General features: G+C 35.9%; 1 protein-coding gene across 10 annotated transcripts in view; it reads right to left on the bottom strand.

Moving 5' to 3' along the window:
- GOLGB1 (golgin B1) overlaps positions 1-14,282 on the bottom strand; it is an 87,510-nt gene that overhangs the window by 52,109 nt on the left and 21,119 nt on the right. For 3 of the 10 annotated variants that reach the window (XM_079922266.1, XM_079922257.1, XM_079922259.1), the window contains exons 5-10: positions 12,103-12,231; positions 8,907-9,032; positions 6,567-6,689; positions 5,345-5,458; positions 3,486-3,888; positions 2,385-2,497 (exon numbers count right to left, since the gene is read on the bottom strand). In XM_079922266.1, the coding sequence (XP_079778392.1) occupies positions 2,385-2,497; positions 3,486-3,888; positions 5,345-5,458; positions 6,567-6,689; positions 8,907-9,032; positions 12,103-12,231 (1,008 nt within the window). The remainder of the gene's footprint in view (positions 1-2,384; positions 2,498-3,485; positions 3,889-5,344; positions 5,459-6,566; positions 6,690-8,906; positions 9,033-12,102; positions 12,232-14,282) is intronic. The other 7 variants (XM_079922260.1, XM_079922261.1, XM_079922262.1 and 4 more) reach the window with 4 other exon arrangements.

The following is a 14,282-nucleotide window of genomic DNA, read 5'->3' as shown; positions in this document are numbered from 1 at the left end:
TTATTTATTTTTTGTTTTTTTTGACATCTTTATTGGAGTATAATTGCTTTACAATAGTGTGTTAGTTTCTGCTTTTTAACAAAGTGAATCAACTATACATATACATATATGCCCATATCTCCTCCCTCTTGCGTCTCCCCCCAACCCTCCCCATCCCACCCTTCTAGGTGGTCACAAAGCACCGAGATGATCTCCCTGTGCTATGAGGCTGCTTCCCACTAGCTATCTATTTTACATTTGGTAGTGTATATATGTCCATGCCACTCTCTCACTTCTTCCCAGCTTACCCTTCCCCCTTCCCATGTCCTCAAGTCTATTCTCTTCCTGTCCTGCCCCTACATTTTTCAGAACCATTTTTTTTTTTTAGGAGTTGGAGGAGTCAGGCTCCCAGACTTCAGACTATACTACAAAGCTACAGTAATCAAGACAGTATCGTCCTGGCACAAAAACAGAAATATAGATCAATGGAACAGGATAGAAAGCCTAGAGAGAAACCCACGCACATATGGTCACTTAATTTTTGATAAAGGAGGCAAGAATATACAATGGAGAAAAGACAGCCTCTTCAATAAGTGGTGCTGGGAAAACTGGACAGCTGCATGTAAAAGAATGAAATTAGAACACTCCCTAACACCATACACATAAACTCAAAATGGATTAATCACATAAATGTAAGGCCAGACACTATAAAACTCTTAGAGGAAAACATAGGTCCAGCACCCTATGACATAAATCACAGCAAGATCTTTTTTGACCCACCTCCTAGAGAAATGGAAATAAAAACAAAAATAAACAAATGGGACCTAATGAAACGTAAAAGCACAGCAAAGGAAACCATAAAGATGGAAAGACAACCCTCAGAATGGGAGAAAATATTTGCAAATGAAGCAACTGACAAAGGATTAATCTTCAAATTTTACAAGCAGCTCATGCAGCTCAATATCAAAAAAACAAACAACCCAATCCAAAAATGGGCAGAAGACCTAAATAGACATTTCTCCAAAGAAGATATACAGATTGCCAACAAACACATGAAAGGATGCTCAACGTCACTGATCATTAGAGAAATGCAAATCAAAACTACAATGAGGTATCACCTCACACTGGTCAGAATGGCCATCATCAAAAAATCTACAAACAATACATGCTGGAGAGGGTGTGGAGCAAAGGGAACCCTCTTGCACTGCTGGTGGGAATGTAAATTGATACAGCCACTATGGAGAACAGTATGGAGGTTCCTTAAAAAACTAAAAATAGAACTACCATACAACCCAGCAATCCCACTACTGGGCATATACCCTGAGAAAACCATAATTCAAAAAGAGTCATGTACCACAATGTTCATTGCAGCTCTATTTACAAAAGCCAGGACATGGAAGCAACCTAAGTGCCCACTGACAGATGAATGGATAAAGAAGATGTGGCACATATATACAATGGAATATTATTCAGCCATAAAAAGAAACAAAATTGAATTATTTGTAGTGAGGTGGATGGACCTAGAGTCTGTCATACAGAATGAAGTAAGTCAGAAAGAGAAAAATTCTGTATGCTAAAACATATATATGGAATCTGAATTTTTTAGAGTTGCTGAAAAATGTCTTAACAAAACACGGGAGGAAAAAGTTGAGAATGGGAGAATAGAAGAGATTGGAAAGCCTAGATGCCAAAAACCAGGAAGGAAAAATTTTTGTCAGTGCACAGTACTGCCCAGGAACTATGGGACTCTGCTGACCCCTATATCTGTCAGTTTGGAAGGGTATAATCTTATAATGGAGATGAATTAATCCAGTTATCCCAGCTTGACACTAGTTAATTAAGATCATCAAACTAACTCTCCTTGTTCTGATATTCAAGCTCAATAAGCAGCCTTCTGGTGATTAAAATCTAGCTCCCCGGAGACTTTTATAGAAGGCAGAGAGAATATACTGGCCAATCAACAGGAAATTAAACTTTTTACTGTTAACTGATTAATGTGGGCATTATGATTTCTACAATAGACTTTTAAGTTTGGTTAGACTGAATTGTATACTTTAAACCTGATCAAATCTCAGTCTACCAAAAACAAAATTGATTTCTCAACTGGGAAAGCTGATTATAAGATTAAAATTAATGACTCATCTCCAATACAGAAAGGCTGTAGAGGTTGGAAAGGCTCTTGAGGTTATGCTGCTCATTGTCTACTTTTTTCTCATTATTCATTGTTGGGACACTACTGTCTTTCATGTTTCCTTTCAAATAGAATTGGCTCCAAAAAAGCATTGTATAGGCAGAAAAGAGAGAAGGCTTATACTGCTTTCTGGAATAAATTCTATTAGAACACCCAAGTATAGATACAGCAAAGACAAATAGATCATATTCATAAGAAGTACACATTTAATTACCTGTGTGCCCTCGTTAGAAACATCTGGCAAAGTCTGAGATGCTATTTCATGTTTCAGCAACGTTGCCTTATTTAGAAATTGGTTGATTTCTTCGGATTTTTCCTGGAGTTGATCTAAGGAAAAGAAAATAAAATTGAAATGATCTTTGCCTCAAGCCTGAAACTTAGTGAGTTATCTTCTAGGGATACATCATATGCTGTTTATTCTAGTTCCGTTATCTTAATTAAAATTACGATGCCAATACCATCATTTTTATAAATTGTTTATATGCTCTCAAGGACCAAAGGACATCTCAGTAAACCTCCTTCAAAGGTAAAATAAAACAGGTCTAGGTATTTTTTTTTAAAGTCATTTTTCCTTTCCCCCTTGAAAATACCCTTAGCATTTTTTATTTTATTTTCTTCACTCTCCACGTAAGCAGTATAAATCCTACTGAGATGTTTTAAACATGAACATGGTTCAATTAAGAGAACAGCATGCTCATGTAACACACTGTTCCCATGTAATGTCCCTTAAGGCTTTCTGATTAATGTTCAGCTCTCTTCAATACAGATGTTCAATTTAATGCTTTCTAAAATCTTTCCTGTATGCCAATCTTTTAGAATTAAACTAAATCAGAGGCATGTTTTACTTTAATAATAACACATTTTTAAAAAAGTTTTCTTTAAAAAGAAATTTTCACCTATAAGAAAAGCATTCAGATCCATCTTTAGAAGTAAAGATGACTCCACGCAATTCAGTCTCCCTACCTTTGCAGCTAGATCTGGCCTGAGCTTTCCGCAAATTAATTCAAATCCTACTCATTTCAGTCAGTGAACCCTCAGACCACAGTTATGTTTCACATAGGGTTCTTTTTAATGTCTGACACATTACTATCAATAGTTTTTAGTACTATAATAATAATTTTATTAAGCCAGATTATAACTTCAGTCAGAGATGGGAGAAATGCAACAAAGAGTTCAGAAGAGACACCTTTCTTAATCATTCTATTCATTCAATTGGTTTAAGCAAATGATGTCACTAAGAGATTCCGTGAAATTTTAAAGGGATGCTAGACAAATGGGCTAGACAAATGGGCTTCAAATGCAATCAAATACTGACCTTCCAGCTGCTGAATGACCTGAGCTGAATGAGCTGCCTGTTCACTCTTATCTTGGAGAAGCTTTGAATTTTGATCCTTTAGGGCATCACAGGCAGAGTGCAGCTCTTGTTCAGTCTTTTGAAGACTCAAAATGTGAGAGGTCTTCTCTGCCATTTCTGTTTTGTACTTCTGCTCCAAAGCACTGTACCGGGACTGCAGTTCAGCCTGGGCTTGACCTGCCTGTTCAAGCTGTTCTAGAAGATGATGCATTTCTTCCTTCAGGTTATGGAAAGATAGTTTTCTCTCTGCCACTTCAAGTTCCATCTTTTCCATCAGAATCTTGGACTCCTGTCTTTCTGTTTCTATAGTGTTCCTTAAAGTACTCTGCTCAGCTTCTATCTGCTGTAACTGCTGGGAGAAAATCTAAGAAAAAAAGACAAAGCCTCATGAACCATAAATTCATTCTTTCATTTCAATAAGCATAGTGAAGAGTCTCTTCTAGGTGAAGCCCAGGCCTAGACACTCAGGACCAAACCTACAATTCCATAAGACCCTCTGTTTTTGCTTCTTGATACTTTTGACAGTTTCTGTTCATATATGTATTTATTTGTGTCATCAGCTTTTCACTTATGTGTCTCCCAATACAAAATTAGTTCAATAAGGAAAGGGACTGTGTCTGTTTTATCATCACTGTTCTCCAGCATCTAGCATAATATATGGCATACTGAGTATGTGGTACTCAATAAATACTGAATAAATGGATCCAGTCCCTGCCCTCAAGGAACTCAGAGTTTAGTGAGAGAGTCACACTTAAACAGATCATTATAATACAAAATATTAGAGGCCATGAGAGAGATACTTATAAGGTACTAAAAGGAGCAGAGAATGGAAACTTACCATAAAGTCACACATATGTAACTATCTCCACAGTACCTATCTAGTAAGTAGCACAACTGGGATTTGAACCTGACTATTCAATGACAGCCAGAAAGGGGACTCAGGGTCAGGGTATGGGTTCTGTTAGAATTGGAGATATGGGAACATGTTTCTATGCAAGAAAGACAGTCGTTCTCAAGGAGAGTTGAAAATTAAGAAGAAAAGATATGACTTTCTCCAGCAGCATGCGGGACCCAGATGAACAAGCAGAGAATGTGGACCATAGCACCGATTCCACATTAGGATTTGGCTCCCTGGATGTGAAGGGGCAGGGACACAGGGAATCCAAGGGCTGGTAAAGGAGTAGTCCAAATCGCAGTTGCAGATCTATACCAGATAAGGAAAGGAGCGAGGCCAAGAAAGAACCAACATACCAGAGCAACACATGAAAGGATCAAGAAATCTTAATGAGAATGAAAGTCAGGACAGCCTAAGAAAGGGAATGACAGGATGGGCAACAGTCAGGGAATAGGATACCTGAGTTTAAGATTTTAGAACATCAGCATCCTTAATCACCTTTAAATTTAAGGGAATATTGCATGGTGGGATTATTTCAAACCAACATAAAGTTAAACAACAAAACAAACAAAGAAGGGACAGTACATAAAGCACAAGAACCATTGAAGACAGAGAAGGGGTAAACTGACAGAAAAGAAACTCCTTAGATGAAAATATGACATTCTAAAGAAACTAGGACCCTAGACCTAAAATCACAAAGGAAAAGAGCAACAATAAAAGATGTGAAATGTAAGCCTCATGAGGGAAGGAACTGTATATATTTTGATCATCATAGTATCACCACCACTTAAGCACAGGGAATTGTTGAAAGAATGAATAAATGGCATCAATTCTCTGAAGGCTTCTAACAGGATTTTATACCTGCTGCCTGGCAAACTGAAGTGGAAATGAATACTCCCAAGGCAGGTAGCAGAGAAGGCAGTACCTGGTTTCTCTGTTCGGCAGCAGTCAGCTCCTGTTGCAGCAGGTCCACAACCTGAGCACGGCCCAACAAGGCTTCTTCATGCTCCTCAAGCTTCCTCTGCAGCACCCTCAATTTCTGAGAAGAAAAGTTTAGACATAATGTGCTAATGCATGAGCATCATTATCTGCTTACCTTTCAAAATGTCAGGTAGACTTGTGTACTTAAGATTTTTAGATGTTGAGGATGACAGATTAAAGGGTCGGACACCAGCATGCCATGCTTCCTATCCAACAGCAACAAAGAATCTCCAAAAATGTCTTCTTCAGAGCACCAACAACAACCAAACTGACACAAGGAAGTCCCTGAATTAGGGAACCTTTTTAATAATTAGATATTTATTATACATATCCACTTTTAAAATTATATAGTCATGTCCTGTACCTAAATAACATAGGTACATGTATATCCCACTCACCAAAGAGAATATTCTCTATAGGCAAGAACCATTTCTCTTCTAGTTTCATGCATGGTACAGTCACTTGGTAAACATTTGTTGAATGAATAAGTCAACAATACATGTATATATTAATATACTACTTTAAAAGTGCTATATAAATTAACTTTATTTAGTGGTATATTCTGAAGAATTGCCTAGAATTTGGAAGAAGCTCAAAAACAGTTAAATGAATCAACTATGAAATACCACTGGAGGGCCTTTGGGTACCACACTGCACTACATACTAAACAGAAACAGATACTTTTGAGTTAGTCGATGATAAACTTAAAAACAATGAAGCCAATTTTCAAAAATTACTCAATGAATTAAAAATAATGAATGAGTTAATAAAAGACCTTATGGCTTCAAAATCACTGCTTTTTATCTTTAAATTTTCTAAAGTGTAAAACAGACTTCATTGTTTTTGAAGCTTTGGATCAGGTTTTCAATGCACAAAGGTAGCTACAATCAGCAAACTGAAGAGAAACCAATTTCTGACTACCACATACATTTGCCAATTAAACTCAGCTTTTGAGTAGGGACAACCTGATTAGAGGGGTAAGAGGCAAGGTAAGGGAAAATAAATAAGCAATATGCAACAGAAGAGAAGAACACCAAAAAGAAGGCAATTAATGAGCAAACCCAGACCAAGTGAAGAGCAGTGGGTAAGGGTGGAAAAGTGGCTGTGATAACTTAATTAAATGTTAACCAAAACTACAATCATTCTACTAGGTTTTAGCAACACACCTGTTGCATCTCTGTTTCCACATCTGCCTGGGTTACTAACTGAAGAAGCTCATCTTCATGAAGACGAACTTGTGTCTCAAAGCGGGCATCTTTCTCTCGGACCACCTGCTGCATGGAACTCAACTGAAGACACACACCAGAGAAACTATACAAGTTACACTCCCAGAATATCGCACAAACAAAACTCACAGACTATTCTCCAAACACAGACACTGAGAATTGATAGACAATAAGGTTTTCAAATTAAATTTTGAATGCCAAGGATGAGAATTTTGGAAGAGAGATAGGCTTTGATGCTAACTTCGGAATGAGAGAAAGCCTACCATCAAATTCAGAAGTCAGCCTAAACATAAATTTTGAATAAAAACTGTATTTGCATGGTTAATAGAAGTGTTTAAATATACAAGAGGTATATTTTTAAAAGATCTAAGGAGATTAGAATATTAAAGATACAAAGTTAGATTCCTGTTAAGTCCTAGACAATTCTTTGAATATCACACTCACGCTCAAAAACTTTCAGTTTATAAATATAAACTTCAAACTAATGTATCTTTTACTCAAGATTCTCTACAACTGGAAATACAAATCTTTCTTTCAGATCTCATTTTCAAAGAATTGCTTCTACCAAAGAACTCGGTATATTTCCATCCAAATCCACACCACCTCCCCAGACAGCTATTTTCAACTGTCATTACTTTCAGGCTTCTAGATCACCCTCATTTGTAACTGGCTCTTAACAAAATGAAATGGAAATAAATTGACTGGTTGTGAGTTGCTCGGTAGCAGTGTTTTTGTTTTGTTCATAGGTTTTGTATGTGTGTGTGTGTGTGTGTGTGTGTGTGTGTGTGTGTGTGTGTATGTGCGCGTGCACGCCTGCTTATTCATTTCCTTAAGATCTGTGGTTAAGCATGCCAAACAGCTCTTCGCGTGTCCATTTTGCACAGGTCCTTCAACTATTGTTGATTTTTCAATTTGTGACACCTTGAACCAACCTTGGCTCTCCTTCTAGGTAGGAGAAAAAAAATCTTCATAATATCTTTGATTATCTGAATTCTGAAATCACTATGAATTTGAAATCCTGTGTTTCAAATGTATATGCATTGGACTCCTTCATGAGCCAAACACATCTACACATCCTTTCCCATAAATGTACCATATTCTTTTTCCTGAGACTTTGCTTACAGCATTCCCTACAATTGGAATACCTTTCCCAACCTTGTTGAAACTATATTATCTATCCATCATAGTTTTACCTAAATCCTGAGTTTTCCATGTAACCTTCCTTGGTTGTCACATGCAAGTAACCCCTTTCACCTCTCAAAATACTTTCAGTTTGTATTGTTGCTTGCAATGCACATTCTGAATGGCTTGTATTCTGATGGATTTGTTAATTCACATAAATGTATTAACGGATCCATCATAGTGTGTGTGTGTGTGTATGTGTGTGTGTGTGCATGTGTGTGTGTATGTGTATCTTGGCTTGCCATGTTTTAAGCCACTCAGTAAAATTATTTTGTATTTCTCCATCCTACATTGTATAAAGTGTACAAAAAAGGACACAATAAAAGCTAATAGGTAAAACTAAGGATTTTAGGATATCCAGTTTTAAATGTATACACAGCAGCAGGTTATCCATAGACAGAGAGCACCACTAATACTACAAGTTATCAATAAAGTAAACACCTAACACCCAATGGATAAGATTAGCTATTATACAAAGGCACTTGAGGGAAAAAAGAAAAAAAAATGTTTCTTAAGTCAAAAGCATTCCCAAAGGAAAAATACGAGTGGGTGGTCAAACTGGAAATTTAGAAAAATAGAGAGAAAAAGTTGAGGATGCCAGTCCAAACGGTCTGGTCCTGGTAAGCAGAAATAACTATGAAGAAGAAAGGCACATACTGGTGCCTTTTAACATTGAATCACATAACCTATACCACTTTCTCATTACATAATCACTAAGTAATCTTCTGACTATAACTTATCATTAAGATTTTACTATAAAGAAATAATGGACCTAATCACTTGTATTTCTTTTGGTTTATCTAACAGTCTCTTTCGAACTTAGCATAAGCTCATTCCTTCCTGAAAGACAGAATCTCTGTGTGCTATTAAAACCAAGTTTCTGGGCCTGTAGATCTAAGAAACAGCCATAAATTAAGCTATGGTGTATTCATCAAGGTAAATAACACTTCTAATTTCTTCTACTATCACACCCTTCTAATTTCTACTATAATATTCTAGCTACTATACTTTCATCTACTAAAGTTTTAAAAATAGACTGTCTGAAGTGACTTGTCATGATTCTTTATTCTAATGATTCTGAGGTACCTTCCACCCTACCTGAGCAGCTTGCTCTGCCTGTGTCTGGCTGAGCTGGGTTTGCAAAGTGCTAATGAGTTCCTCCTTCTCTTGGAGCTGTTTCTTCATCATTAAAAATTCTTCCATCTCTGTTGAACTCTTAGCAAACTGAAGACATAGAAGAAAAAAATATTTAAGCAAAAGAATTGGCACTCTTAATTCTTGGACCTCCCTTTCTCATTTGCCCTAAATACCTACCAATATCCTTCTGATTTCTGCTTAACACTGAAGGGAATTGATGTACTGTGTTTTTTTTTTTTTAATTATCAAAATTATTTGTCAGAGGAAAACAGAAACAATAGCGGCAGTTGTTCAATTTCTCTGAATCCTCACATAGAACCAGACAGTACAACTAGATAATAAAATCAAAAACCCATGGACAATATTTACAATAAATTAGGAAGGTAGTACTACAAACCCCAAAATACAAGTAGGCAGAGACAAGCCACCAAAAGACTCTGGTATTAGAGTCTGTACAACAGGAAGAAGGCAGCGACAGAGCAACATCTGATGGCCTTGAGAACAGGAAAACCTCCAAATAGCCAGTAAATTCTTATTGGAAAGCACAGTTGGCCAATCTTAGAACAACAGCTTAAATTGGCAGGGCTTTCCCATTCTCCAATACTGGCTGAATGCAAGGGGTCCACAGAAAAAAGGACAAAAGTGCTAGAACAATCTGGCCCAGCTGAAGTCTCAAAACTAACTCATCAGGGCTGCCTTCCAAGACACCGACTGCACCAAGAAAAGACTTCTAGGTGTGAAATAGAAATTAAACAGAATAGGGATAACAGAAATAGAAGACAAAGGGCTATACACGTGTTATAATATTCATTATCAACTATGATATATTCATATATCAATTCATGTGGCTATCAAGGGCTTGAAATATGCTTAATGTAAATGAGAAATTTATTAATATTAGTTAATTTTAATTAACTTAAGTATAAATTATTTTTCCATTAAATACAATTGTGTTTTGATATGATTATATTTCACTTCACTTGTTGCATCACATAATATACTGCTGAATTGTTGTGCAAGTAATAAGTGTGCATGTTGCTCCTAGTGTTAACAATAAACATACCAGCTATCTAGCCAGTGGCAATGGATTGATTCCATTTAAATAATTTTTTTCCTACATACCTATGTGATGTGTTTATTAGAATACTTTATGCAGAGAGCATGAATAACAGTTGATACCTATGTAAATCATAATTGGTAATTAAAATATAAATACTTATTTTTATTGAATTATTTTTCTAGTTCAAAAATAAGTATAGACACACTTAAGTTTAAAATAAAGGTGTACTACCGATGCATAGTTCATTCCTTTTTATTTCTAAGTAGTATTCCATTGTGTGTTTAAATATTCTCCTGTTGATAGACATGTTGTTTCTAGTTTTTGGTTTCACAAGTAAAGCTGCTATGAACACGCATATACAAGTCTTTATGTGGACATGTGCTTTCATTTCTCACAGATGTAGCTTTAAAGCTGATATGTTTTTCAAAGTCAAATTAACGATTCTAAATAATTAACCAGTTTCTAAACGTGGATGCAAATATTAAAGGAAAATGATGTTTCAGCACTCAGTTCAGTTATTAGAAAGTTTCTATTTATGTATGGAACAACTTGAGTATATGAATCTATTTTCTCAACTGGAAATTTTATGAAATCTAAACACAGATGAAGTATTTCCAATGAAAGTTTAACATCCAAATTGATATATAATATAAAATACACACCAAATTTCAGACTTAGTGCAGAAAAAAGATTATAAATTTACACAAAAATAATTTTATATTAATGTTAAAAGTATATTTTTAATAAATTGAACTAAATGAAATATATTGTTAAAATTAAGTTTACCTGTTTCTTCTTTACCTTTTGTAATGTAGCTGCTAAAAAATTTAAAATTATACACATGACCCATATTATATTACTACTGAGCCAATTTGGTATAGACCAGAGTGAAGGGCAGGAAGAAGAAAGCAAGGAAATCTCAGAAATCCACCTGCCTTATCTTTGAACACAACACAAAAACAACAAAAGAAAAATGTCTGTTAAATAAAAAAAGTTTTCCTGAATCAAGCCTCCTTCTAAAAGTTTAGGAAAATTAATTTCACACAAAAATAAGAAACGTAAAATGATCAAGGTCAAATCCCATCCAAAGTTATTATTAAAAAAAAGAAAACTAAGGAGCAGGTGAGAAAAGCATATGATAGGCATGCTCAAAAAACAAATCGAGTATGGATACCAAAGGGGGAAGTGGGGATGGGATGGATTGTGAGATTGGGATTGACATATATACACTACTATGTATAAAATAGCTAACTAATGAGAACCGACTGTATAGCGTAGGGAACTCTACTCAGTGCTCTGTGGTGACCTAAATGGGAAGGAAATCCAAAAAAGAAGGGATATAAGTATACATATAGCTTATTCACTTTGCTGTAGAAACTAACACTACATTGTAAAGCCACTATACTCCAATAAAAGTAATTAATTTTTAAAAAATCAAAATTGCAATTTATTTCAACAGGTGTTAAAAAAATTAAGAAAATTATACAAGACATGAAAGAATAAAATTAAAAAATGAGAATCAGAAAAACTCAGAAATGAGGTGACAGAATTCAGGAAAACTTTGATTCTTCTGAATCAAAATGAATTCTGAAAATTCATTTCAGAAAAGAACACAAAACAGGAAGGAACACAAAAGTAAATAAACATAGAATGCCTTAAATAAGAAAAAAAAAGAAGAAACTTTTGAAAATGAAGAGGTAAAAAGGAACCAAAAGTGACAAAATGGAAGATAATCAAAGATAGAACATATGGATAATAGAAGTCCCCAAAGAAGAAAACAGACTAAATACTACAGCTATATAATTCAAGAAAACTCTTGTGAAATAAAAATGTGCAAAACCAAATATTGAAAAAGCATACTGGGTATCTACAAATACCAACCATGGATGACAAACACCAATGCACAGTCTAGTAAAATTACTAGACTTAGTGGGGAAGGAAGGAAGGGAGGGAAGAGAAGGAAAAGGAAAAAGGAAGGAAGGAAATTGATAGATTCATAGACAAATATTATAGAACTAATGTTATTAGTCATATAACAATCCATTGGGCTTTAGTGATTTGTTAACTTAATGATTATGAGGTGACTTATACCCCTACCTGTGTAGCTTGCTCTGCCTGTGCCTGGCTAAGCTGGGCTTGCAAACTGCTAATTAGTTCCTCCTTCTCCTGGAGTTCATGTTTTATCTTTTCTACTTCCATCTCTTCTTCTGTAGAACTCTTGTCATGCTGAAAACACAGGAGATAAAGTCATTTAAATAAAAGAATCTAATTTGCCCTATACAGCCATTTGATTATAGTGTTATCCAACTGATGGGAGCAAAAAATAACACCTGACCTAACAACAAGGAAGGAATCTTAGAGTTTTCCAGTTTCAGTATGGCCAAGTAGTTCCTATTAAAACCATCCTCCCTCAGATAACCACTATAAACTGGACAATATAGAAAAACAGCTATCTGAAAATGCTGGAGAGCAACCAAAAGCAGGAAGATACCAGAGGGGAGTCAATACTTGGAAGAAATGGTACCATGTTTCCCATTTTTATAGTTTTTAGTCTGAGGACAAAACCAGTCAGTGACATACAGGACTAAAACATAACAGAAAACTCAGTCTCACTGCCTTGAAGAACAAGAGGACAGAATTCAGGAAAACACAGCTGCTAAGTGAGGGGCAAAGCATCATAAAAGAGACAGTGGCAGGAAGGGGGGAGGAATTCAAATATTTCAATAATCTATTTTTTCCCAAAATCTCTTCCTTCGACTGAACCAGATTCTACCTCCCATCTGAAGTCACCACCAGCCCCTAGCCCCCAAAATGAACCTAGCCTGCTTATTGGAACCACACAGAATAATTTTACACTTTCTTCCACATAATAGTCAAGTATCTGAGGATTGCCATCATTTCTTCAACTACGCTTTCCAGAGACTATCAAGCTCTGTCATGGGTATACAATAGTTAAAGAGCTGCTGTGACTGATTGCTGGAACTTAGAAATCATTTAATCCAATGCTTTTATTTAAAACAGAGGAAGGAAATGAAGCTACAAGATGATAATTTGTTTAAGGTCTCAGAGCTTTAAAAAAAAAAAAGAAGGCAGAGTATAAAATGGATGATTTAAAAATCTAACAACATAGCAAAGGGAAAAGTTAAAAGAAACAAAGCCACATGGGGAGAGACAGGTTGGTGCTACCACAGCCAGGGGGAAGAAAGAATAATGAGAGGAAAAAAACAAAAAGTAAGAAAAGAAGAATCAAAATGAATACATTAGTTGAGAAGAGTAAGAGAAGCTTCTAAAATAAGCTTTGAGAAGTTAAATAAGGCTATCAATTAAGGAAAAGTAATATCTTCTGAGCATTACACCCAGGAAGGAAAGACGAACCACAGTACTAGTGAGCTAACTAGTGACCCCAAAGGTTGTGCCTAGAGAATTGATTAAAATCTCATTTCCCAAGAACTAAAATCATTGTGAATAAGAATACCAGTGGGTCAAAAACTAAAACAGGATGAAATCTAAGAAAAAATTAAAAGGTTTCTTATGTAGAGTTACATCTAAGCCAACTGGTAATGTGTACTGTGATGTGCTGGCCTCTCTGTATTCTATACCAAACTCTCCAAACAACTGAAGTTTCTTGTTCTCTAACTAGCTGGCTGAATGTGAATATTTGGGGTTTAACCATAGAGGAAAGGTAATAATAAGTATTAGGACAATGCTCTATTCCTCAAAAGGCATAGGCACTTTCCTCACTCCTCTCTCCATCCCCAACCTTGAACGTTTTTGTTGGTGGCAGGCATAAACCTACAAAGCATCACTTAGAGGAGCCCAAAGTAATCTAGCTCATTAAGCCACAATGCATGAAACTTTAATATACTATTATGTGGCCATAAAGACAAAGAATATTCTGTATCAAGTCACTGAACTAAAGAATTTCAGAGGTGGGAGAAACCTTAGAGTTCACCTAGTTTAATCTTCTAACTAAAGATAAAACTCCTCCAAAAGCTATGTGCCTCTCCTAGTTAAATGCCTCAATTTAATTTTTTTTCTTCCTGTTAGCCTTTTTAACTCCCTGAAAGTCTAGGTCACAACTAATATTTAATTTCCATATGTTCTGTTGGCCTTTTATTCTGTGTTTGGCCCACAGCCCAGCTAGACTGCAAGCTCAAAAAGAAAGGACAGTATTGGGGACTTCCCTGGTGGTCCAGTGGCTAAGACACTGAGCTCACAATGGAGGGGGCCTGGGTTCGATCCCTGGTCAGGGAACTAGATCCCACATGTCACAACTA

This window comes from Stenella coeruleoalba (genome assembly GCF_951394435.1).
Source record: "Stenella coeruleoalba genome assembly, chromosome: 5".
Lineage (NCBI taxonomy): Eukaryota > Metazoa > Chordata > Mammalia > Artiodactyla > Delphinidae > Stenella > Stenella coeruleoalba.
This window is presented reverse-complemented; position numbering and strand designations above follow the sequence as displayed.